The 27892-nt window shown below is 40.3% G+C and overlaps 1 protein-coding gene across 1 annotated transcript; it reads right to left on the bottom strand.

Annotated features, from left to right (window-relative positions):
* Positions 1-71: 71 nt before the first annotated feature.
* On the bottom strand, positions 72-27675 carry LOC139609115 (uncharacterized). Its single transcript, XM_071463366.1, has 4 exons — positions 27611-27675; positions 26403-26527; positions 10733-10846; positions 72-6193 (listed from the first exon to the last, which is right to left on the bottom strand). The coding sequence occupies exons 1-4, from the start codon at positions 27673-27675 to the stop codon at positions 5643-5645; spliced, it is 855 nt and encodes a 284-aa protein (XP_071319467.1). The 3' UTR covers positions 72-5642.
* Between the last annotated feature and the right edge of the window lie 217 nt (positions 27676-27892).

The raw sequence follows: 27892 nt of genomic DNA on the forward strand, positions 1-27892 counted from the left end.
TGCTTGTTGCAGTGTGTTGCCCAAAAGAATCAAAGATCGTGTTTGATACAAACAAGAGTCAAACCAAAATCTTACATTAATTTAACAATCTTTAATATTTCATCTTCAAAAGTGGCATCAGTTACTAAACAATCCTCTGTAAAGAACATCTTGAGAACATTTTGGGTATAAATTAGTTGTTGTAATAATAAGTAAAGGTACATACAGTATATACAGGTTTGCTACATACTGTATATCACACCAAAACACTTTGGATTTATTTGGCTATCATATTTGTATTTGTACATTTATTATAGTTCCATTCTTTGATGTGGTGTGTTGCTTAACATATACTGCAAAGTACTCCAAGACAATAACCTGCAGAGGTTCATAGGGTCAAAGTTGGGTGAATTCCCTCCTTTCACTTGGTGCAAAGAAATAATTGTAATGCAGTTTAACAGTGACAGCTCAGCATCCTTACACAGCACTACACATCCCAATCTCCTCTCTGAACGTGCAAACACACTGCAGCATGCTCACTAATGTTTCACTGGAAATCAAATGCATACTCACAGTGTCCCATCTATCAGTCGATACTGTGTAATTGCACAACAGACACATTATCAGTGGTTTAGACAGCCTGTCTGCTCTATGGTTGCTTTGTGCCACACTACAGTTAATTTGTGTCACTGTTGTTTTTTTTTCCACAAATGAGAAAATTCACTGCAAAAATGTGACATCCAGTACAGTAGGCCTACTTCAACCTCCTCTATTGCACATTAAAAAAAATTGCACAACTCAGCTAATATAGATCGCTCTAAGTGTCATGGTTCATGTTACTAAAAATCATCAACATGAAATAATAGCTTCTGTTAAAATCTGACATCAACTGTAATTATAATAAATACTCTTAAAATGACGTAGTTCATACAGCCCTTATTTAAAGAAAATATAGAGGAAAGTCCATTAGATAAGCATATTTACACAATATTCATAAATAAAGCAGAACACATGATTTTCAGATGATGTCTGCACTGCATAAAACTTAAAAATCACGTGTTCCCAAAACGATTGAATCAAAATGTACACAAGATGTCAAACATTTATCTTACATAGATGAAAGAAGTGGCAGAGGGACAGAATTGTTTCAGGTGGAGAAAACACATGATTTTATACCAAGAAAACCATTGGAAGCACTTGTTCATGGCAAAGAACTAAACCTCGATTGCTTATAAAAACTGATTCTGTGCCTCTAAGCCAGCAGATCTCAACAATCTTAACTCACAACATCAAACATTAAGAGGAAATGATACCTGCCCAGAATCCTTTGCTGCATCAGTAATGAGAATAAGTGAATTATTACAGACATGGTGAACTTTTGCATCAAATTATTAGAGAATGAAAGAAGGAGAAGAGATGTGCTTAGTGACAGAGAGACAGGAAGTGTTTGGTGTCTTTATCACAGTGCTCTCAGTGTCATTTTTAACACCTCGTCTACCAGAACTGGTTGCAACACGATGTATAGATAATTAAAAGATGTTTGTTTGTGGTGTACAATGTGTGGCTTGGAGGGACAGGAAACCAAATATGTCACTGTTAGTTATCTGGGTGATGAGCTTATTTCTGTGGATGGTGCCTCTTAGGGTGTGATCACACCTTCACCATCGGTTGGTTTGGACCACACCTGATAGTTGATTTTGTTGCATTTGTTATATTCTGTTTATATATCTGTCTATATTCAAGCAGCTCGATTACAAGGAATATATAGGGCTTATGAACAAAAATCTCATGAACATGCACATAGCTAGTCTTGTGCCTCTTGTGTCTCTAGTCATGTCTTCCTGCAAAAATCATATTTTCCATCTGCTGTGCAGTTATCTGGTGCCACCTGGTGGCATTGTTCATACATGTAGTTTGAAATGCTGAACATGAATATGTCCATGGAGTTTATGACAACTCTCAAACAGAATGGACTAGTATATCCAGTTCTTCCAGAATAAAATGGGATTTATTCCTATGACTCAAACAGCAGGTTTAGCTTTAGCGGGTATGAAGTTAAAAATAGTTTTAAGTTTTCACACAGCTGGGGTCATGAAAGGAACTTAGATCCTGAATCAAATTTTACTACTTAGATACGGAACATATTAGAGGCTTATGTTTTAAATCATAGGTTTAATCTTACTTGGATGTCTCATCTATTATATAAATCCATAATGGAGACATCCACAAGCCTGATGCAACTTCAGTAATTTCTTTTAAAATTATATAATCTTTCTGTAAGTGTTTAATTCTGTCCAAATCAATATTTTGTAATTGATTGATTTTTATAACAGATCAAATGACCAGGGTAAAGTGAAATGAGCCACTTGTAGTGAGGAAACCTTTCTCCTGTCTCTGCTGTGTCTCTCAGCTCAACAGAACGTTTTAGCATCTTTCAGCTCATTGTTTTGATTTTCCTTACAGCTGTTGCTATTATGTCAACTCAAAAGGTGATAATTTGTCAGTGTCCCTGCCTCAAGTGGCAAAAAAAAAAAAAATCCATAAAGACATTTTTAAAAAGTTGGAGGGGACCACTTTGCCAGACTTGCTTGATAACGTCCTGTATCTGCTTCTAGCCTAGAGGATCACGGATGCCGCTAGATTTTCTACTTTCTTAATATGCAGCAGAATATAAAAGGATGTCAGGGAGGTAAACCCTGCAGCTCAGACTTGAGCTGTTGTTTCTCAGAAAAACTGATGTTTACTAAATGTTGAGTCCAGCTTTTTCCTCTGCTGTTAGAAAATACTTTTTTGCATATCAGTCACTCTTACGGTCTGATTAATATTGATGTGAGTGGAGAAGTCTCCACAGCTGTTACCAGAATTTGATTTGGTGAAACGAGTGTTTGATGCTGTTTATATTAGCGCAGTTTATCTGCAAAGAGGGGTCACTCATAGAAACGCTGTCATATTGTATGTTTTTTCACCATCGTGTTTGTTCTCAGCTCTGTTTCAATTGTATTTCTCTTGAGTCTTAACTCATCTGCTACAGAACAACTTCACACTTTAACCAAATAAAAAGTATTGCGTCATAAAACCCTCTCAGCTCTTTCAGCACAAATATTACAGAACCTTATGGAAGCATTTCTGCACACGAGCAATCATCGTTAACAGTTAGCAGTTCCTGAGGGTGTTGCAGACTCAAACCTTCAGCAACCGAGTACAGTGGAAGCGCTGCATTAACTGTTGCTCGTTCATAGCAGCAGCCACAGCTCTGCACAGTGTCCTTTGCTGTCCAGCCTACAGAGATGAAATGAGAAATGTCTAATGCTCCAGGTCTGGAAGTGCCTCGGCGAATTCCCCTGCAATGGTGCCAGGGGTTAGAAAATTACACACAGGCATCCACACACGTCCACACACTCTGAGTTATGACCCAGACAGTTCAGGAGTGAGACACCCAGATCCACAGTGACTCCTACCCTTTCCTTCCCTTGAGGAAGGAAAACATGCAAACATGTATGTTTGTTTTTCTATTTTTCTCCCCTCTCTCCTCCCTTTCTCTACTTTCTAAAGAGTCCCAGCCCCTGGCTCTTCTGCTGTCCTTCTCTTTCCTCCTCTCCATCTCTCTGGTTGGGATGGAGGCTGATGGGAGCTGATGTGATGGTGGCATTGTCCTCACCGTTGAGCTAATGTGACCGCGGGGAGGCTGTCCCTGTATGCGTGGCCTCATGGTACAGAATGCAAAGTGCTTTGTTGTGGAATGATGGTAAGAGAGAGGCCGTAAGGGGATAGGAGGGGAAACGAGGAGCAAACAGCTGTACGTGGAGGTAGACTGAGAGATGCAACAGAGTAGAGGTGTTTTTACAAGAAGAACAGGTGGGAACTTATCAAAGAACCTCTCAAAAAGGCATCTATAGGGCCTGGAAATGACCTGAACTGTGTTACCTTTAGATGATTGATGATTATACTGTTACTAAATGGTATGTGATATACATTACATAGAGCTTACCTAACTTAATTATTTAATCTTCTTAATTAAATGTAGATTTCAATGCCTTGATTGTTTTTCTGTGATCCAGATAAGTAAGGTAGTTGCTATTAGACAGTGGGCCAGATTTTGAATTATTGAAGAGAATTTTTTTTTTTACTGTCTCAGGCTGTCACCTTTCCGAATCAACAATCTTTACAAAATATTTGGTCTGGTGCTGTGATTTTTGGCTTCTAAATCAGATTTTTTTGCTGAAAAAAACAGCGCGCCCACTGGAGCTGTGAAGGACTTTCAAACTCAACCACCACTGCAGAGAATTTTTTTAGCGAAAAAAAAAACAAAATTCTCAAGCAAAATTAAAATGCTACATTATTACTCCTGGGTTTTCTGTGGAGATATATGATCTTTTCACTTCATTTTCCCATTGAATTTCTGCTGTAATTAGCTAACTAATGTCCCCATTGTTACTTACAGTTGTGATTTGATCAGCATAGCTTTGAGGAACGGTTTGACATTTTGGAAATAAATGTTTATTCACTTTCTTAAAGAGGTAGATGAAAATATTGATACCAGTCTCATATCTGTGTAAGGAACAGCCAGCATTGCTCTGTCCAAAAGTAGCAAAATCTCATTAATTATTGCTAAATCTATACATAACGCTAAGCTAATCGGCTGCTGACGGAGGCTTCGTATCCGACATACAGATGTGAAAGTGGTATCGATGTTCTCGTCTAACTCTCGGCGAGAAAACCTATAAGTTTATCTCCCAAAAAAAACTCTTAATGGGCTGGAGGCCATGAGTGGGTGTGGAAGGATGTATGTTGCAGTGCCGACAAAGGTAAAATAAAAGTAAAGAATTTTCAGTGTGCCTTCAAATTAAAGTGAATAGTTCCTGAGCTCTAACTCTTCAGTCTGTAGGTGAACCACAGAAATAGAACTTAAAGGTTATAAACCACATTTACATCAAACGCAGTGACTGAGAATAGCTGCATGTTTATACACCGAATATCTTTTTGATTTGACTGTGTCAGAACGTATGGCCATTGTCAAATGTTTTTTTTAACCGACCAAACCTGACCATGAGCTGGTTTGTGTATTTTTCAGTCGCTTGTACCAATGACCAACTGTACCTAAACATAACCAGAGTTTCTTGGCTAACACAAACACACTGATTATTCCTGCCAAATGTGACCTGAAACCAACATGCAAAACCTCATCACAGATCAAATCAAGCTTGTTTCCTGCTCTAAGTGTTGGTGTCAGTAAGATTTCTGTTGTTCTGTTCTCCTATCCATATTCCTACGAGGCCTGTACAACCAAAACTGTGGTGGTTGGGAATGTGTGAAGGCTGTGTAACTTATAGGAGCCTGAGAGTGTTTTCAAGCAACCTTGATAGATTTCCTTTCTGGTAGAATCTATACACTTTGTATGATCACTGTACAAGACCCTTGCAAGGCCTATATTAACCTTTACTACCTGAGTCCATTAATCTGTAAGAGTGGTGGTTCTGCTACACTGTTCTATGTTCTCCTAAATTCTCTGTTTCCACTTATTAAAACACCTCTTTTCATCTCCTTAATCTGAATGTGTCTCCCCGTTTAATATTCCTCACGTGTTGGGCTGACTATCCCAAACTCCGGCGTTTAACCAACACCAAAGCTTCCTGTTAGAATGTGTAACATTGCAGCAGGCGCTCTCAGACGGTCACCTCAGTTGTACTGTGAGTGGAGTAGCTCTTCTGCCTGGTGTGGTGGTAGTAGGAAGGTTGAGATGGGTGTTGCCCCTGGACATACTGTCCCTGCCCTGCCCCCCCCCCAGCTCCTCCGTACATCCCTCCGTAGGGCTGGCTAAAGATATGTTCAGCCATGTTCTCTATGCTCTGCTGCCTCCGGGTCGAGTAGCCGTGTCTTCGCATGGAGCTGTGTATGGAGGAGGAGGAGGTGTGCCCGGGGGCAGAGGTCTGCCTGTGGACATGGCGCCCAGCTGGCTCCCAGGCTTTGAAGGCCGAGTTGGAGATGAGCGGATGCGTGGTGGTCTTAGGGAGACGCGAATGCTCCAGATGGCTGGAGGGGATGGAAATAGACAGGGGGGCGTGGAGATCGTGGTGTGCCGGCAGCGGCTGGTGGATGTAGGACTTCTCTTTGGGCTGCACTGGCACAGACTGGAAGGCAGGAGGTGCCACAGGTTGGTAGTGAGAGAAGTCCATGAGTGGGAAACTCTTGTAGTAGCTACGAGATGCACTGTCCGCTGTAATGAAGAAAAGAGTGGAGACAGTTTGTAAGAATGAGTAACATCTAGTGCAAAGCATTCATCAGTATGTTATAGGATCATTTTGGTTTTTACAACTTGGTTCTTTTCATAGTGTGGGACATAATTTCTATCCAAGTTAATTGTGGATATTTATTAATACTGCATCACTGCTAAAAAGAAGTCATAAGAGGCAAGAAACATGAGTGGGATACAGTCATCTTTTAGTTTTACCTCTAAATAAAGTATTTTAAATAATCCGAAAAAAAAATCTTACACACTTTTCTTGCCCTGACATAGTTCATTACAACAATGTTTCCATGTTTGCAAAACTTAGCAATACTTCAGTGTTGCTTTAGTGATTACTGTGTTATCATAACTGATAGAAACTATGTCCAAAGCTGTGAAAATAAGACCTAGATTGGAATGAACAGAAAATGTCCTTTAATTTACATTTGCTCTGTTTGTATTCTTTAATAATTAGGTCAGTAAAGCAAACACACACTATATTTGGCCTCTTTAAACTTGTTTACACTTTAGAGTCATTTTCAATTTGTCACAGTCTGATGCAGTTCTGAGTCACACGCAGAAGCGGCCTTAAATGAACTGTCAATGTGCAAACACAGAGTCTGTCATTGTAGGAACACTGATGACTGAATCACACTTAATCCATGATGCATTTATGTTAGGACCTCCAGGCTCCAACCTGTCAGCAATGTCAGCTTCATTTGCTTCTCAAAGTATTTTAGAAACTTTTAAAGGGAGGCCATGACACTTTCAAAAGAGGAAGTTGCTCAATCTCGTTCTTACAAATGAAAACTTAAAGTCATTACAACTAAAAATCACCCTTGCTCAATTTAATACACATCAACCTAACTTGGTGTGGTATGACCGGTGGCTTACAGTGTTAGCTAATGTTAGCTACTGCTATTTCGATATAACTTTGTAACTGATATCACTGAGTCACTTCCCTGATTTTATTTTATTTTCTACTTATGCTGTGATTACACTTGTGTTTAGCAAAAGTTACATAATCTCACTTTAAATGCCGAGTGATATCTAGACACACACACCAGACACGACGCCCATCAACATGTTGATGTTTAGTCCCATGAGTACTCAGTATTAATGGGATGGACCACGCCCATCTCGACTACACACCTGTGAAGATTTGTGACTGTGTCTTGCACAGTTGTGATGTTATTGTGGTGACAAACAGACACAGACACACAGGTATATGCCAGAGTAACCACCTCTGTGGTATAGTTCCCACTACAGTGGGTGTCCCCAGGAGCAGATTTTGACATGATGGCAGGTAACAAGAAACAATGCTAAGATTAGCAGTTAGCAGTGATCTTATCATTGCCATCTTAGACACAGTGTACAGAAAGGTGAAAATGTAATGATGTAAAACATGAGGTGAAAACTTGAGAGAGGACGCCTAAAAGGACAGGGTGGGAAACAGTGATAGGATGGCGGCACTATGATAGTACAGAAAGCAAATTGAGTAACAAAATAATAGAAAAATATGAACCAGTGCCTTGTGGGAAGGGTCAGATGCACAGAAAAGAAGATATATTTTTCCCTGAATACACATAATTCAGATTATCTAATGTAAAGTTTGGAAATAAATAACATTAAATGAGTGGTCAGATAACAGAGAGAGTCAGGAGAAGGCACAGGAAGGTCAGGATGAGAGGGAAGGTTTGAAGAAGATCAAAAGGGAAAGCTGGTGATTTAAGTATTTCCAATTGGTGTATGCCCTCGAGGTGAACTGTAGTGGCATTCCTCTTTTGCTAGGAGAGGGCAGAAGGCAGGGAGCGCGGTGATGAGGGAGAAGAAACTGAGGAGTGCAATGGAGATGATGGAGGTAACTGTATGTGTGTCAGGATGTGGAGACATAGCAGTGAAGGTTTATAAATACCCTTGCCCTGAGTCCGCAGTGTGCACGTGTGTGTGTGTGTGTGTGTGTAAGCATGAATGTCAAAGAGGATTATTTAAATAAACTAAACACTGAGGTCATTGCTGCTAGCTTCATGACTACATGAACAGTAACCTTGTTTCTGTGTGCTTTCATCATTTTTGTCTGAGTCCACCAACGACAGCTGCTTGTTTTCATCCTCTTTTCCTCTCTTGTTTTCTTTTTTGTTAGCCATTTGACAGATTTTATTCAAAAATAGTTTTCTAAAACTTTATATTTGTATTATGTCTGAATGTCCTGTTTGCAGACTATTGGGCATGTTTGGCAGAATAATGCAGTATAATGGTAAGGACTGATAAGGATGTTCGTAACATAACAATTTTGGAGTCTGGAGGATTGTATCTTTTTAAATTACCTTTTCAAAAATGATAAACATAAGAACAAAAGTGAGAGCAATTGATTCAACTGTGTGTACACCTGTTAGCATGTCTGGCTCACTGCTGTAGCTGCTGCTGATAGTTACTTCAGAGGCTAAAGAGCATAACTACATTATCTTGTGGGCTTACAGGTTATGGTAGAAAAATCTCCATTCAGAAGTGATTTTCTGTGTGGGAGCCGGTTGTGGATGATACTACACCAGAGAGCCGGCTAATGTTGGACGTTCTGTCCTGCTCTTGTTTTGTTTTGTTTTGTTTTTGAGACCTTTACACTACAACCACCACACCCAAACTCTTTTTCTTAGCTAAACTTGTTGGTTAGTCCTTATCATTGAAAATGTGCAAGTCTAACCTCAAATCTAACCTCTGTGACGTTTGTCCAAGTTTGATTTTCTATGTTAAGCATCCAAACAGAGTTCTCTTTTAACATTTCAACAGTTTGATCTTAATTTTTTTCTTTATCATTACTATACCATTAATTCAGCGCCAACTGCCATGAAATACAACAACAACCCTTTTTTTAAGTGCATAGTTATCCTTGTTTTTCTATGCAACATGTCTTGCATGTCATGGAAAAAGGTAAGTTAAAGGTGATAAAATATGATGGTTGTCATTTGAGCTGACAGGTGTCCAACGTTTCAAAAATCACTATGAATGAGTTAAATCTGCCACTATTGTTGTAAACTGCATATGTGCCATGCAAAATTGTAAAGGTGAAGGGGCTGCGGGGGCCTAGGCCTAATCAGTAACTGTTTTAGTGCTCTTGAGCAAGTTACCTTAACCCTGAAGCTAAATTGCATCGATCTGTAGAGGCCTCTGGGCAGATCCCAACTATAAAGCATGTACAGTGTATAAAAAAAGTTGTTGCTGGAAAAGGACGCTCATGCTGCGTCATCGTTCCCTGGATAATAAAGGTTAAAAAAATCTACCTTGACAAGCGGTGATTTGCCTTTGGCGCACTGGTGGAGGATTTCTTTGTTCTAATAGGAAGCCTGGGGTTGGATGCAGTTGTGTACACTATTACACCTGCTACTATTCAAGGACAACAACGGTTGTGTAACCTTTGCCAACACAAAACGGTCTGTACAGTCACCAGGTAAAAACCCTAGAGCCTCTTCTCCAGGCTGTATTAACTTGTTACATCACAAACGTCTTACAAAGCTACATCTGCAGCGAAAGACAGCACAAATAGTGACTGAAAGTGAGAATTATTATATTCAAATTGATAATAAAAAAATGATCTGATTGGATAGATGGTCTTTTTTTTGGCCTTGTGCCAGGGCACAGTCACAAGTTTACTCAAAAGTGAGTTTACCACTCACTTCTGAGTAGTAAACTCTGGATCTCGGACATTGGTGTGACGCCAGTTCACATTTATTGAATGCAACTAAGCACTGTGACATTTTAGCAAAAAGCTGTGTTAATGGAATAGACACTCCAGGTCTCATTACACTGTGGATGTTTTTTGGGAACTATATGGGAAACATTTTACACTTTTAGACATTAAATGGTGGGAAATAAACAAATTAAGGTAAATATGGGTCACAAATAGCGGGTGATTTCAGTTTTCCACTCCTGAACACTCATTAAAGCAGCCAGTATGCCTCAATAAGAAGTTCTTATTTTAGATAGAATGATGATAACTATACAAACAAAACCAAGGTTGATAAAAAGTGGGTTTTTTTTCTACTTTAAGTTTTTTGTTTGGTGTAATTAAACTTAAAATGAGGGCATAGGAGGATGCCATGTTTAGCTTTCATAATGTTTCCCCCAGTTGTTTCTTCCTGCCTGAGGCTGTGTTACATGAAATACATGTATTACAGAGCTCTGTCCTTGGCAATGACCTGTGCTGCACAGTGACGTTAGCTCGAATAAAATCGCAGTCTGGTTGATAATTAAAACAACAAAGGTTTGACTAATTTCTCTACTTAGACACAGGCTCGTCTCGCGGCAGTGAAGGCATGTGGGAAAATTCACAATTACACCACAGTGTCAGATGGGAACAGCGTTGAGCTCCTCTTTAAGATCAACTTCCTGTTTGCCAAAAGGCACCAAGGCCCTCATCAGTTGACAGCTCCTGTACTGCCAACCTACTGTACTTTAAAGGTTACTGTGTCAGTTGGAGTCAGTGTCATTTTGTGTGGGTGTGTGTGCGCGTGTGCGTGCGTGTGTACGACTTACCCACAGCTTTGAGGGAGGTGTATTTGTTCAATCCCACTGTGCTGTGGTTGCTGTGCGGATGTGGAAGCCCTTGTCCAAACGGACCGTAAGCCGAGTTGTTCAGATGATACTGTTCTGGTGGGAGACAGGCAGAGAGAGAGGCACAGTCAGTAATCTTAAAAAAAATAAGTGATGTACTTAACCTTTGGAAAGTGTCACACAACTGGCATATTCTTCTGAAGCAAAAACAATCCAGTCCAGAGTGCGTGTCCTGTTTCATACTGAGCTGAGAATGAATGCTTGTCTCGTTCAAACACAACCTCTCTCAGTGTTTTAAAGATGACATAACCGTACTGTAGTAAATTTATAAAACACTGGCAATGAACCACGGCTGGATCAACCTCTCAGCATGCCCTGAGGCAGAAATGAGCTGCAACATTTCCTTTGACTCTGTAAACACCCTGACATCTTCAAGTAGCCACCATGTACAGCGTGCAAAGGAGAGTGCATGTGGCAGCTTCATTATAATTAGCTTATAGCCCCAGATACAGCCGGTAGTCCAAGTGTATGTTGGAATACTACCCACTCAAAGGAAGCTGTTTGCCATTTGATATGTGGTAAACTGATTATATCATGTGTTAGTATTTGGGAAAATGCCTTATGTGCGTGCACAGGCCTCTCTACAAGGGCTCACCCAATTTCTCAATGAGTGAGGTTTATAAAATGGAATCAGGCGAAAGGAACACATATGCATATTTCTGGTTTTGTGCGTACACATGAATCTACGCGGACTTTTACTGTATGCATTTGGCCTCAGGTCTGCTTGGTGTGTCAGAGCTTCAACGCTCAGCAGCGGTCGTACTGAGGATCTCTCAGGTGGGAATGTGTACTGTGGTAGTGTCACATAAATGCTGGAGTTTGAAAGTATCTCCCTCCCACCCTGAGGCTGGTGACTTTGGGTGAAACAGCAGCGCCAACCCTGATGGCCAGCCAGTCCCATGCTAAATGAACTGAGGTTAATGAACAATGGAACAAAGTAGCTGAGAGAGTGGAGCCCTGGCTATTAGCCTTAATGAAGTCCAGTGATGCGGCCAGCGCGCTTGATGTCAGCCCCAGGGAAGGATGGATACACATGCAGCACTCACGAATGTCCACACAGACACACACCCAAACAACATGCTTTATAAGGTCATTTGGAAGAGGGAAGCAAAATCATTGGTGTTTAGCATTGTTTTTAACACATAAATTGTGTGGTTTTGTGTGTGTGTGTGTGTGTGTGTGTGTGTGTGTCATTGTCTGTTTGTGTGTTAAATTGACATACCCTTTAACTGAATAAAACAGTAAAGCATATTGATACGCTCGCCAATTTGATTTGCCACAGATGAGGCCATCTGTGTGTGTGTGTGTGTGTGAGAGATAGAGTGTGTGTATAGCACAGTGTCACTCAGAGAAAAGTACAGCATGAAAGACACAGGATTTCATCACATCTGTGACTACCATTACGAAGAAAGAGGTGCACCCGTCACAACTTCTGAATGCTAATCACTTCACACACACACGATGGAGATGCACAGAGTGAGAGTCATGTGTGGTTTAGATGATGAACACAGAGAGAGGGAGAGCTGGTGAAAGAGAGAGGGATGGAGGATGGCAGGATGTTCTGGTGGAATATATTTGAAAATTATGCTGAAGCCAGAGGGGTGGAGAAATGTCAGGAGTTAGTCTTTACAGTAAAGAACATTTACACTTAGAACTCTGAGCCTCTACCTTAATCACTGCTCACAAACACACACACACACACACACACACACACAGATATGCACACTCACAGAGAGACACACATGATCCACAACATGTTAAACATCTCACCACCTAATCATCTTAAACCACAAAGCACAGCACATTGATAATCATGTATGGTGTGTGTGTGTGTGTGTGTGTGTGTGTGTGTGTGTGTGTGTGTGTGTGTGTGTGTGTGTGTGGTATGTGTGCAGACACAGGAAAAAAAAAATCATCCAGTGTAATCCAGTGGTGCTGACCTCTCATCATGTACCAGATTAGCAGATTATGAGAAAGAAGTCCTTTTCATACTGTCATCATCATCCTCGTCTACTACCTTCTTCTCATAATCATCTTCATCTTCATCTTTTTTTTTTCTTCCTCACAACGCTCTCTAAATCCACAGTAAATGACCAACAGATCATCATGCACTGGTACAATATATTCATACAGTGCAGTACTGTATATATATACCAAGTTACTGGTTGTCTTCTGGAGATTTGTTATTGGTTGTGCTATTGCAACCTCTGGCTCTCTGTACTGACAAGGTTTCAGGTTTATTTTGCCCACCTCCTGTCTCCACAAGTTGATGAGATTGGTTCCTTAGGTTACATGACGTCTGCATCCCTGTCTGAATCTGTTTTGATGATACTGTCATTGGTTCACTGCAGTTTCAAGGTGGAAATACGCAGTCACGGGGTTGATTGTTTCGCTCATGAAATGTCTTGTGTTGTCCATTTTGACATTAAGTTCAAGACTTAGTAATCGCTTAATTATCTCCAAAAATCAACCAACTTTTTACTATTTTGCACCACACACCCTATGAGTAAACTTTACAGGAAACCTGCATATGAATGCCCTCTCTATGACTATGCAGCATGTAAGCGTGTGTGTGTGCGCACAAGACAATACATAAAACACTAACTGAGGGAATTAGGAGAGGTTCTGGTATGGGGTCATAGATTTTAAAGCTCCAGCATGGCTGCACATATCAATTTCCCCATTAGGCACCACCAAGTGAACGTCTGGCATCAGGATCTTTTAAGCGCGGAGCAAGAGGGCAGGAGTGCTGCTTAATGAGTTATGTAATATCTTCTCTCTCAGTGGGAATTGCGGGCTTCCTCTGCTTCACCTGTTTAAACGATGCAGGAAGGTGGAAACGGCTTGGTCCATAGCTGAGGTGTGTGTGTGTGAGTGTGTGTTACTCTGGCATATTACAGGATATTATGGGGTGTCAGGATATGAGGCTCTAACATGTTTTAGTCTTAGCAAATTGTAGCTGCATGCTAATGAAATTTGCACCGCAGGCAAGTGGAGTATTGACAATTTGCAAATATCAGCAACAATATATCAATATATGGAGACCGGCACCACCACCACCTTTCTTCACCCCAAAACTGTACCATATTTTGGTACAAAATATAATCATGTATAACAATTGTCTAGTAAAGCAACGTTAATTAAAGCTTATTTTTTTTCTTTTTCCTGTAAGACATTCTATTGTCTCTTGACATAAATATCTACATTTATAACTGTTATAAAATCTAATAAGGAAACTTAAAAAGCACTTAACACTAAATATAAAGTTCTAGATGTTTATAGATTTAGACTTAGCTGTGGGATTGAAAGTGACGTGAGTTTTAGTTAGATTTAATCAAATTCACTCTACCTCCTCTTTCAACCTCTTTCAACCCTGGATATTTTATTCTGTTTTAGTAAAACAAGACTAAGTCAAAACCTAGTGTATGGCTGGATCACTTATGGTCAAATCCTGTTTTTATAACTGCACAGTCATCTGACGAAATCACCAAACACATAAATTAAAGACAAAGACTGTGCTGGGATTTCAGATATATCAAACAATCACTCAGAGACAAAGTTAGGAGAGACCGGCTATAATTCTTTTTAGGTATTTTTTCTTTTGCCTTCATTATAGTTGTAGTGCAAGAGAAACAGGAAAATTGGGGAGAGAGAAAGAGAGAGAGAAAGACACACAGCAAAGGACCACAGGCTGGACTTGAACGCAAACCACTGCGGCAAGGACTAAAAGGACATCCTCAACCAGGTGAGCCACCGAGGGCTTTTTTAATTTGTCTCTCACCCAGAGCACAGCCTCCGTCTGGAATCCACAATAGTTAAGTCTTTATTTACTTCCAACTCCAGACTGTAGCACACTTTTATTAGAGGCAGGTCTTTATGTCTAATTCCCTCTGTTTGATATGAAGAAATGATCAGAGCTGTTAGTACGAAACCTTGTTACTGATGACTTCTCTCTCTCTCTCGCTCCCTCCCTCTCTCCTGCTCTCTCTGCTCACTGTATGGGATGTTTATTTATTCCTCTGCCTCCTTTATTAATAATGATACATGTAATGAAAGTAGTTTATTGCTGTAATGGAGGTGAGGCGCAGTGAAGTGGAAGCGCTCCTCTGCTTTCCTGCAGTTCCCGAGCAGCTGGGAAACCAGAACAGTTTGGTAGACTGCCTGTAACAAAAGGTGTAGCCCTAAGTCCCCAGTTGGCATCCATACACAGTCCAGTCATGTACCAGGTTTATAGCTGGTTTGTTTGAAAAGAAGTCTCTAGATCTAGCGACAATGCGATAAGTTGGCAACACTGCAGACCGTAATCACCCCGCTAATAGAACCTGTTTACACCAGAAACTGCAACTCAGTGACAAGGCACTCAGTTGACCAGCGGTGGAAATATCATCAGTCAGTCAGTCAGTCAGGGACATTCGAGGTTACAGGGCTTGCCCCGCTGTTAATGTCCAGTCAAATAGAAAAAAATTACAATTACTGCCTCACGGTTGTATGGCTCTGCCAACCAACCAAGTTGCAGGAAATATGGTCACAATCTTCCCTTCTTGAGTTACAGTGTTAAGTAACGGCCAGAGGTGTTTTTACAGAACATTATGATGTCACATTGAAGTTGTTTAACTGCTCATCAACGCAAATATCTAATCAGCCAATCACATGGCAACAACTCAATGCATTTAGGTATGTAGACATGGTCAAGATGACCTGCTGGAGTTCAAACCAAGCATCAGAATGGGGAAGAAAGGTGATTTAAGTGACTCTGAATGTGGCGTGGTTGTTGGTGCCAGATGGGCTGAACTCAAATGGCCTCCACAGTCACCAGATCTCAATCCAGTAGAGCACCTTTGGGATGTGGTGGAACAGGAGATTTGCATCATGAATGTGCAGCCGACAAATCTGCAGAAACTGTTGTCATGTCAATATGGACCAAAATCTCTGAGGAAGAGGAGGTTTCCAGGACTGTGTTGAATCTATGCCACGAAGAATTAAGGCAGTTCTGAAGGTGAAAGGGGGTTCAACCCGTTACTAGCAAGGTGTACTTAATAAAGTGGATGGTGACTGTAATGTCATCACCTTATCATTTTATCCTTATAGATGTTTGAGTTAAATTGTGTCATAATTAGTGAATGAATTTGTGAGTTATGGCCAAAATGGTGTTTTGTGAGGCCACTGTGACCTTGACCTTGACCACCAAAATCTAATCAGTTCATTTTTGAGTCACAATAAATGTTTATGCCAAATTTGATTGATCAACAATTTGATCAATTTGAAGAAGTTCCATCAAGGCGTTACTGAGATTTGGCGTTCACAAGAATGGGACAGATGTACGGACAACCCAGAAACATAACGCCTCCGGCTCTGGCTGTTGCTGGCACGGAGGCAAAAAATACTTTTTAATCCTCTTTACACCATGAAAACATTTAGAAAATTTTTATTTAGATTTAGTCCAGAAAAAGGATGAACATTTTAGTCCAGCTGCAGTAAACTGCTTTCAGGTTAGAAACCACTTGAGGACAATTAAGCATTTATTAGGAGGCTAAAAGAAAAGGTACTGAAAACTGGCCACAATTTTAAACACTGTTTTAAAAATGCTCAGATGGGCTGCTATTAAGAATTAAGACATTAATTATTAATAATAAAACAATGCCATGCAGACATGAAACGATCTCTGATTAGCAGATTTCGAGATGAAAAGAAGCAGGATTTATTTTTCTCTCATCATGTGAAATAGTAGGTTAGCAATTAAATAACAAGCACAGGCTCACATTGTGCCAGATATTTTGACTTCCCAGTTTGTCCTGAAGCAGCTGAGTTTCAGCAGAAGCACTAATGACGCAGAGGAGAGACATTTAAACTAAGATTCATTTTCAGGTCAGCAACTTAAGAGGAGTTTTTAGGAGGAATTAAAAGAGTTTTTGATGTACTGGGATTCCTTTCTCTCTCTGTCTCTCTCTTTCACACACACACACACACACACACGGTCTATACCATCTCCCTGCTGTTTCCACTTCCATGCTATTGTGAGTGCTCATGACCGTGAAACACTGAGAAAGCAGGGAGGCCAGCACGTGTTTCTATATATGGTGTGTGTTTTGTGTATGTATAAATGTGCACCTTTGAGTGTGTGTTTGTCTATGACATGATACATGAAAGGAGCCGTAAGTGCCATGGGGAAAATGATAACGGAGAGAGCGCATTGCATGACGTCTGTCATCACCAAGATGAAATATGAAGGTCCCTGTGTGTGAGAGATCAACGGTACGAATCCGCAGACTGGTCAAATACGTCGTTCAGAATACCTTCAGAAATAAATGCAAATGAACCAATCTTGTATAATGAGAATATTTTAATAAAATGTCCAAGGTTACTGAACAAAAGGAAAAAAAAACCCGAAACAAAACAAAAACTGAATAATAGCAAAATATTACAAACACAAAATGTATTTCCTTTTGATGATTTTAAATTAGTTTTTCAAACAAAAGACTCATCTTTGCTTAATTTTCAGTGTTCGCATGACCTGAATTAACCAACGAGCAATGGCTTCACTGCAAAAAAAGAAGCTGTTTCTTTTTTAACATGGTGAAGACAAGACGGCTGTCTAAGAGAATGAAGAATGCTGTTATTATAAAAAAAAAAAAAAAAAAAAAACCCAAAACAAAACAAAACAAAAAAAATTCCAAAGGCTGCAAGGCAATCCCCAAAGATCTTGAAATCCCTGTTTCAACAGTTTGTAGCTTATGTGTTATCAAGGTTTCACAGTCATGAAAATCTTTTAACATTGGTCCGGATTGTGGAAAAAACACTATGCAACACATCTAAAGTGCTTCAGGCCGACCTGGAGCAATGTGGAGCGTTCTAGCCTGTACAATACACCGTACACTAAACCAAGCAGGACACCATGGAGGGCACCACTACTGAAAGAAAGGCACAAAAAGGCAAGACTAGTGTTTGCAGAACATTCATAGATAAGCCACAGTCTGTCTGGGTTGATGTTATATAGGAATGCAGTGCATCAGTTTATTTATAGGCAAATGGAACCCATAAGAAAAAGAGCAGCCTACCAACAGTAAAACAAGGTGGAGGCTCTATCATGCTGTGTGCTCTGCTCCGCCTGGTACTGGAGGAACTGAATGTATCAAAGGAATGAGGAAATCAGAAGCTTAGCAAGGTATTTTAGAGCGAAATGTGTTACCCAGTGCCAGAAAACAAGGTCTTAGACAAAGATCTTCAGTCTGTCAGCAGGACAATAATCCAAAGCACACAGAACTGTGGTTGAAAAGGAAAAGACGGACTGTTTTAAACTGGCCAGCAGTGAGTCCTGACCTAAATCCCATTGAAAACCTTTAGAGAGAGCTGAAATCTACCACTGCAGAAAGTAATCCTGCAAACTTAAAAGCACTTGAACACATGGCAATGCAAGAGAAGCTGTAGAAACAAACAAACAAACAAAAAGAAATCTAGCACAACTTCACCTACTTCCAAAGTGGATGGTGAAAGGAAAGGGTCCAAACAGGTCAAAACTCCAGCAACACTTGCAGTCAGCAGAAGAACTGTATTTGACCAATGCATTTCAGCTTGTGGCCTTCATCAGGTTCATCCTTTTCCCTTCATCCGATCATCAGGATGACCCTGATGAAGGCCACAAGCTGAAATGCATTGATCAATTACAGTTCTTCTGCTGACTGCAAGTGTTGCTGGAGTTTTGACCAGTGTAGCTACCAGCAGACAGATGCGAGAAGCTTCTAGATGACTACATCAGATGTTTAGAGGCTGTCATTGTTCCCAGAGGTTCTCCAACCAGAAATTAAAGAAGGGTGCCAATAATTATGTCTATGGTGTGTTTGTGTTATTTCACTATTATGCAAGTTTTGTTTTTTAGACCTTGGTTATTTTATTAAAATATTCTGTTTACACAAAATTGGTTCATTTGCATTTGTTTCCTAAGATACTCTGAATGATGTACTTGAAATTCATGGCTGCCAACAATTTTAACCAGGACGGTAAGAATAAAGCGAGAGAGCAGAGTACGTACCACGTCAGTCATCAGTGAGATCATATGCGAAAGTCTGTGCACATCATCATTTCAAGACAGAGCAGACAAACACGACCCTCTCACACCCCCACCTTCTTCATAATCCTCACACTGTGCGATCTGCGGAATCGGTCATACACCTTCCTTTTGTCAGAGTAATCACTGTGACACGAGCAGGGCAGCAAATGCAACAGATTCATACTGAGATCATTCATTTATAAGAATAAGTAGTTCGCGTCTCATGGCTGCAGGGAAGAGCTGTGAGTGCAGGAAAACATTTTGGAGGAGACAAAGCTCTCAAAAGGCAACTCGTGGGTAAAAGAAATACAGAGACATGTAAGAAGAAAAGGTAATATTTTTTGTTAGGAAGACTGATTTGTTACTGGGTTGTGCTACTTCTGCAGTCGATTTTGATAAATAGGTCATACTTTTTGCTTCAAGCTTTCTTTCTGCAATGAGTCATGTTTGTTGGAGACTTTTGGGCCAAATATTTGCCTCCTGTCCTCATTTAACGTCAGCCGCTGATGGCTCATGTGAATCTCAGAAACGGTCTTTGACTTTAAAGATTTGTGACTTTTTGACATTTGTAGCTTTTAAAGTCACAGTGAAACAGAAGTTGGAGAATCTGTAGTGTCAGTAATATGATGAATTATATTATATGTGGGCATGCTGGGCACCTTTTACTGTGATATTGCTTTGCTATTTACTCACTAGCTGACTGCCCAGAGACATATGTTACTGCAACTGAGTTCAAGATGACTCATCAAAAGTAATTTTAGGTTTTATGGGAAAAGCAAAGAGAGGGATTTTGATATAAACATACTCAAAACAGATTTTTAAATACATATTTAGCATGCAACAAGAGATAATCAACACAGGAACACAGCATTAGAACATGGAAAATGTATTTTTCATTTCTATTGAACTGTAGCAACGACAGGATAAGATGGCAAACTATCTCAGTAATCAATCTAAAACCTGCTAACATTAGCTAACATTAGTCACCACAAGCGATTGGTCATATCAGATCAAGCAAGGCTGTTGCAGCAAAACTGAGTGCATTGAATGCTTTAAATTGAATATCAGCCACAGAGAAAATGGCATCAGGCCCTCTAACACTTGACTCTAATCAGTTTTATGTGTTCAGTTACTTTGAAGGTAATGAGCATGGCTTTTTCCAGAGGCCACTGTCTGCAATCTTGTCTACAATGGAAAAACCAATACTGTTCATCTGTTTTCTGCCTAGGCAATCTATTTAGTGTTCCACTTTGTCCTGTGGCTCAGTTAGGGAACATTTTGCATTACATTTTATATTTGCATACACTTACAGTGTGTGCCATCTTAAATTTACAGTCCTGGTAGCCTAAAAATACAAAAAAAAAACCCCAAAAGATTCCTGCAACTCCTTCAGAGATCACACAGGAGTTTCATAGGATGAACAGAGGATGAAAATCTGGGGCAGACAGGGGTGACTCATGATTTGAGGCACTGGCATGTCAACCCTCAAATGTCAACCTCTGAGTTTGCTTAAAACCATGTTAGGACCAAAAAGGATACATTTGTAGACAGCTTTTAGGTGACGTGTTACCAGAAAGTCTTCAGGCAAAGTTCTCATTCATAACTTTACTGTTTCCTTCTCAAACAACACCTGTCGTAGTGTATTGATGTGATCTGATGTCTGTTTATTGCCCACAAACATCCAGTGGACATTTTCCAACTCGGGGAAGAAGCAGGTGTAATGTGCATAAATATGAAACAAATTAGCATCAATACGTATCATTGTCAACTTGGCAAAGTCCCCTGCCTTTCACTACTGTCACTTCACATTAAAAAGTGGACTCACTCAGGTCCAACACCAATATTTACTTATAGCTTTTTCATTCAATCAGCAGATTTTGTCACATGGTGTTTCATTTGCAAAATCCAGTAGTTTTAAAACATCTGGCCTCCCGAAGGCGGCTGGGTTATTGTGATGATCCCCAAGCAGTCCATGGTTCTCAGGAGGAGATATAAAATTCCTCGGTACACTGTCAACAACTACATAAGACTTTAGTCTTTTTGAGGGCAGCAATAGGAGGAATGGCAGGAGCAAGGGGCAGCCTCCAGGGCTGAAAATAGAAGCCAACAATAAGTGCCAATAAACTGCAGTTCCTTGACTGGCCACTTGAGGCTGGCCCCAAACACACGTCACAGACTCCCATGTTAAAATAACCAACTTTACAGTAGAAATAAACATGTTTTTACAGCCTGGTACAAAAACATTTTTTTGTCTGTTTTTCTAATTTCCCCCTTGAATTTTTTTATAAAACTCACATTTTTAAATTTAATTAAGGCTTAATGTTACCTTAACAGTTCACTAGGTGCTTGGTGTCTAGCTGCTACCTGTCTGCATGGCCACACCTAAACTAACTGAAGTCATTGAACATGACCTCTGGGTCGTGTTTGTGGTGTTGGTGAATTTTGGAGGGTTTTTCATGCAAATACCAGACAAATAATATGATTTGTTGAGCACTAAATTGACAAATAAAACATGAGGAAGTTCTGTTCTCTTGCCCTCTGAGGTGAGTGAAATTCGAGTATTATTTTGATTATACGTTAACATTCATTAGCAGGTATCAGTGTCTGCGCTCACCATATCTGGCTTGTTAGCTTAGGTCATTAACTACTGCATCAGCCAACAGATGAATAATTCTTAGCTGTGCTGTTGATGCAAACGGGAGTGTATGTTTGCACCAGTTATTAAACCATTGTGTATCAAAGTTTTGGATCCACACACTTCAAATCCTCACATGGGTCCTTACCCGGCTCATTCAAGTAGTATGGGCCAGATGGAGCATGTAGCGGACGGCATCATCCACTCCAATATGTTCCTTGTAAGCAAACTATAGGGGGTCTAGTGTGTGTTCAACCTGTGACCTCTACATGCTGGTGGTTATGTGAGCATTATGTTCTTTGATTTAACACCATTTGACCCCACATTCTCAAAGAGAAGTTAGGAGGGATTTGTGTGGATTCCTCCTTCACGGTCTGGATTGTGGACTCCCTCACAAGATGACCCCAGTATGTCAGGCTGGGTAACTGTGTCTCAGAGGAAGAACTACCTCTTTCTGAACGTCTCCACGACCAAGGAGATGGTCATTGACTTTCACAGGTCTAGGCCCACCCCCAATGTCTGAAGGACACTGAGGTGGTGCACACTTATAAATACGTAGGTGCGCACCTTGACAGTAAACTGGACACTGAAAGGAACTGCGTTTAGTTACAAAAGTAAATTAATGACTAATGTAAATACTTTTGCTGCTTAGTAACGTGATAATAATTTTTCAAGTAACTTGACTGACACTGTCTAAAGTCAGCGCTATCTATGGATCCAAGTCAAAATCCAAATGACAAAGCCTGTCTAAATCTCACCAAGCCAGATTACTTTCTCTGGACAGCCACAGTACATGGTGTGTGTGTGAGTTTTATTTTGAAAAGTAGCAACGGTAACCCATTCTGCCACAATGACACAAGATTTTTTTTCTCCAACAAACATAACAAGCAGCTAATATAAAGACACTTCAGACGTCAGCCAGCAGAGATCATGTTAGCTACTGAGATCAATTAATATGTGTTCATTAATATTCATGATTTAACTGCAGGGCCATGGAGTTCTGTAGTATTTGAAGATCACCCATCAACTACTTGGGTTACCCTGTGAAGTGAATCGCTTTAACGCCCTTCTTTTATTCACTCCATCGGAGCTAGATGGATTTCTTGTGCCCTTTTTCTTACTTCAGGCTCTCTGGCCACAATTTACTTAGCAGCTCTGACACGAAATAAACTGGCTGCTGCCAGTGTGGCAGATTCGCTCAACAAACATCTGTTTTATGTTAGTTCCAGTTGATAAATTTGTTGTCCTTGTCAAGTATATATGATCAATGCAGCTCTCTGGATGAAAGTGTTCACCACATACAGTATGTCCTATCAAATCATTAGCAGTGTGTGCAGCTCTACATAGCATGATATGAGCGATGGATGCTGCAGGCGGCCTCTCATATCAAACACTCCACGCTCTCCCTCCCTCTGACACACACATCCACCCATGGACACTCACATGCAGTGACACACCAACGCATACTAATCAATACACATGCATATATGCATGCACAGTCAAGTTGCTCTTTTGCACAAGCCAAACTGAACAACAGTCCAAACATAACAAATATGATAACAGTCCTACTCTTTTTGACCAGTGGAAAGCCCCCTTTCCCTGCTAAGGTAGACCGCTAACATCTGGCTTTTGTCGGCAATGGAAAAGGGTACAATTGGCATTCACGCCGAGTCAAATGACTCTGTGGGTATTGATGTTAACGCAACAATCAGGTGAACACATTAATTTTTGTCCCTTTTCCTGTAGTAACATCTTTCAGACACTGTAGACAGACCTGTCATCTGCTCAGCACGGTGCTGTTAAACAAGAAACACTGTGCTTTCAGGTGAAAGAGTGAACTGCAGCCCAGAAATCCATCCATCCATTTTCTATACTGCTTAATGGAAGTTGGGTCGCGGGGGGATGGGTTTGGAGCCTATCCCAGCTGACATAGAGACAGACAAACACACAATCACTCACTCACACACCTATGGGCAATTTAGAGTCACCAGAGTCTTTGGACTGTGGAAGGAAGCCGGAGTACCCGTGCAAACACATGCAGAAAGGCCCCAGGCCTGGGTTTCAAACCCAGAACCTTCTTGCTGTGAGGTGACAGCACTAACCACCGCCTGACACTTTTACAGGAGCACCAACCCAGAGATGAGATGTGACAGATCCATTTTACCAGTTTGCAGCATACTCTGTAAGTGCTCTGTGATGACATCGCTCCTCACAGTTGTGTGTGTCCGCAGTCTGAACAGAAAGACAAACTCGTCTTGCAGTGGAAAAGGAGTCAACTGGCTTTTATTGACAGGTTTACCCACTTTTAAGAAAAGGCTTACACCTGCTAATTTTGGTGTACGATGGGTAATACTTACAAATGGCACAAACTTGCTCTCTAACGGTCTCATCCAGGCTGGTGTATCTGAACGTATAGAAACTGTATGGAAAATGGCACATGCTGCCTGTTGGGTTGCAGCCTGCTTACATTACCATACTAATTAAATGTATGTGTGTCTGTGTAGTGCACCAGTGTTGCACGTGCAACAAGCATGTGTTCCACTTACAGACGAAGATCCTCTATTGTTCACTCTTCCTATTGTTCACTCTCTCTCCCTCTGTCCTCCCCCCTGCCTAAAATTGTCTCAGTCAGTGCCAATTGTGTGTAACAGACATAAAATTCTAAACGCTCGGTACTTTGTTCTGCATTGAGTCTGATTCTTTTCACTACATGTCTCACCAACCGATTTTCAGTGGGTGTTTTCCTGATTTTCACACTGCAGAGTCACAAAATCTCGTCTGATTTCACAAGATTAGTGAAACTAAATAAAAATGTGTCTCAACAGAAGCAGATAAAAACTCTGACTTGACACTTTTTTTTGTCTGTCTTTCTCTGTTATCATGTCATGTTATCATTTCATTTTAAAAATAACATAGTGCAGTACAACCACTTGGTTTGTATATTAATCACCAACATCTGCCTGCCGTGTTGAGGCTATAAAAAACAATCGACTGTGACTGATAGCTCTCGTTTTTACAATTCTCTAGAGAAATGGAAAAAAACCCCTCTCCTCTTTCTTAACTCTGTGAAGGCTGCAACCTTGAAAAAACAAGACATATGAGAAGAACCTCAGACGAGAGATCATCTGTGAGATGAAGTGTAAAGTGTGTGTGGGTTAGAGGTGAAGCAAGAGGGAGGTCTGTGAGTGACAGACTGGAAGAGCTCCGGCTGTTTCTTGTTTTCCAAAGCAAAGGAAAGGAAAGCAAGGAGGTTTTTCTCATCTGCTCTTATTTTACGCTGTGTGTATTGTGTACGTGTGATTTTGTACAGTATCAGTGTGGTGCATCTGACTGAGAAGAGAACGAAAGCCATGGATTGCTTGTCCCTCTTCGGCTTTATGTTATGCAAGAAAACATGGTGTAAATTCACTTGTCTGTAATTTGTTGGGAAACTCAGTGATAAATAGTCACACTATTTTACATTTACATCTATATTATTTTTAAATGGAAGGACCTTTGAGAGTTTTTCTGCCTTCGTCCATTATGGCTTTTCCCTAAACTTTTTTTTTTTTTAAAGTTTACTTGAGTAAACAATCTGGTTGTTGCTGCTTTGACACTTTTAGGCTTTTTACATCATCTAATACTTTCACCAGTATCCTGGGTGCAGTTACACAACAGTGAGGTCTCAGATTTGAACCTAAAAATACATTTTAACGTGCTCGCTACATATTATTATAATTGTTTTCATAAGAAGTCATTGAAATCCTGAACCTCAAAGAAGAAAGGCATAATAAAATCATTCAAAAAATGAATCAGTCTTACTTAGATATACGTTACCAATGTTCACCAAAATCTATGAGAATTCTGTGCAAGAGTTTTTATTTGAATGTTTCAAACATACTTTGAATATACTGTATGTGTTAGTCCTGTATTAGACAAGCCACTTTTTCTAAAGCACCAAGACCCTGCATGAGATAAGCAGTTTTAAACTATTCATAAATAGAGTGCTGCAGGAATGAACCTGGAAATTAGCTTGCAATTTAGCACTTCCTGTTCCCTTGTCCTGAAGTCAATTGGTTTTTTGAATGGGTTTTTTGTTAGATGACTAAAATAGTGTTTATACTCAAGCTTTTGCAAACTATTACTAAGTTTGTAAGGGGAAAGGCTTTTGTAGAAGAGGTAAGCGCTCAATCAAATTACAAGTTGGAAGTTTAGTAGTGGTGAAGTCATGTGACCGTGGTGTAGTTTGTTTATAGCCTAAAAATAGCTTTTTACTTCTGCTGATTGTATTTACCCTTCAAAAATCATAAAGTGTGTTCATTTGGTGTTCATTGACGTAAGTACCATAAACTTGTGTTTGTCACAGAGCAAATTTTCCTCAGTAATCCAGAATCCTTCGACAAAAATCCCATTGGCTTTTTGGGAGGAGGAGGGAACCAGGGTGATGCTAATGTCTGGGTTAGCCTACAAAAAATACGTTGTCCCTGCGGCACTCTGAAAGTGTCGATGTACAACTCCTCTGTCATGAAAATTGAATGCAGTGTAATTTATTACATGTTCAACCCTGCATAATACTGTTCATTATGCAAGTAGAAACAGAGAAAAAAAAACTGGGCTGAAACCAAACTGCTTTATGGAATATCATTTGCATGGGAATATGATTCTCACTAACTTTACACACACACACACACACACACACACACACACACACACACACACACACACACACACACACACACAATTTCACCATATTTTTCATTCTTACATCAGCACATAAAGGTTTTCTGCAGCAGGAAGTAGCACTGGCAGCATACCGCTTGTTCTGAATTTACCTGTACCTGTGTATTGTGTGAGTGTGTATGTATGAGTGTGTGTGTGTGTGTGTGTGTGTGTGTGTGTGTGTTGCATGTCTCAGCATGTCTCTCAGTGCTCACCACTCCTGCTGCGCAGCATCCTGGCTGAGATGCCATTGGCTCTCCCTCTGCTGGGCGAACTGGCCGTGGTGTTCTCCACCGAGCTCACCTCACCTCCCTGCTGCTTCAGCAGGTCCGTCAGTGTCCTGGAGACAAACACACACAAATCAGTGCCTTGTATCTTTGATCTCCTGTGATGAACCATGTTAAAATGACATATATTTTAAAAAAGAGAGAAAGGGGAAGGCAACACTGTTAACAACAGCCGCTTGAGTTGAAGCGAAATGTAAAGCAATTAAAAAAAGTCGGTGAAACATTTTGTTTATCCAGTTTCTTATTGTATGCTCAAATTGTGAAACACAAAGGCCTTCTGTCCTCATTTATCCAATCAGTGAGCCGAGATCTCAGAGTTGTGACGATAACAAAACAAAATCAAAATGGAAACTCAAACCAAAAGGAGCATTGTGTTACATAAAAAGAAATACATAAAAAGTGATGAGATAAATTGTTCACATTGGAGTAGCTGCATAGTGTGATTCTAAAATGAGACAAACACCATGTGTTATCCTCACAGATGTGGTTTGATGGTCCCCTGAGAGCGCTTTCCCCAACAGCTGGGAGCCCTGCTTGCATACAGACCCACAAACACACACACATGTGGGCAATTCATTTACAAGACATCCTCTCATCCCAGGGGAGGGAGTGTTCACTATGTGTGGAGTTTCCTGTTTCTGAATGTGTGTACATTTTTTTCATGATTCCTACCTACCTGTGTGTGTGTGTGAGTGAGTGAGTGAGAGAGAGAGAGTTGGTGTGTAATTCTACATCTGGCATTTTGCTGGACAATATTGTGCAGATGTGATGAGACTGTTATGAACTTCTATATGACTGAATTTGATGAGATAATCATGTTAATCTAACCATACATTGTAATATTTATTTATTTATTTGATTTGTTTGATATTGATATATTATATCATTCCTTGTATGTGAAAACATACTTGGCAATAAAACTGATTCTGATTCTGATTCTGATTTGTGTCTTGGCTTACAGTGTGTTACCGTTATAATAACTAGCCTTGTGATGGGGTCACACCAGCTACAATGCCTGTCAACAGACTGACGTTCTGACCCGCGAGTACTCAGAAGTTATTACTGGAGTATTACATGACTTCTCGGTACTCATGTGTAAGATCAAATGACATATAAGAACAAAGACACATAAACACCTGCCAAAGTACTCAAACCGCCCCTGTGGTAGTTCCCGCTGCAGTAGGTGTCTCCAGGACCACATTTTGCCTTGATGACAGACACACACACACAGTCACAAGGTGAAAACAGTACCAGCCCTGCTGTTGCAGCTGGTAACAATACTTACTCCATCTAATTTATCTCATAACTGCACTGTATCTGCGCATAATGTTATAACATCTGGCCCAGCAGTCAGGGATCGTGGTCCATGTTTACTTGTCTCTTTAAATTTAGGGAGACTTTTTTCCCCATTAAAGTTA

Source organism: Trachinotus anak, unplaced genomic scaffold, assembly GCF_046630095.1.
Source record: "Trachinotus anak isolate AG129_WGS33_773 ecotype Australia unplaced genomic scaffold, CSIRO_AGI_Tana_v1 ptg000025l, whole genome shotgun sequence".
Classification (NCBI taxonomy): Eukaryota; Metazoa; Chordata; class Actinopteri; order Carangiformes; family Carangidae; genus Trachinotus; species Trachinotus anak.

Excerpts from the sequence above, each read along its gene's own strand:
- LOC139609115 (XM_071463366.1), bottom strand. The coding sequence starts at position 27,675 with ATGTGGTCCTGGAGACACCTACTGCAGCGGGAACTACCACAGGGGCGG. Across the intron at positions 26,528-27,610 it reads CGGTTTGAGTACTTTGGCAG|GACACTGACGGACCTGCTGA; the intron begins GTGTTTATGTGT and ends GTTTGTCTCCAG. Across the intron at positions 6,194-10,732 it reads CACCTCCCTCAAAGCTGTGG|CGGACAGTGCATCTCGTAGC; the intron begins GTAAGTCGTACA and ends TCTTCATTACAG.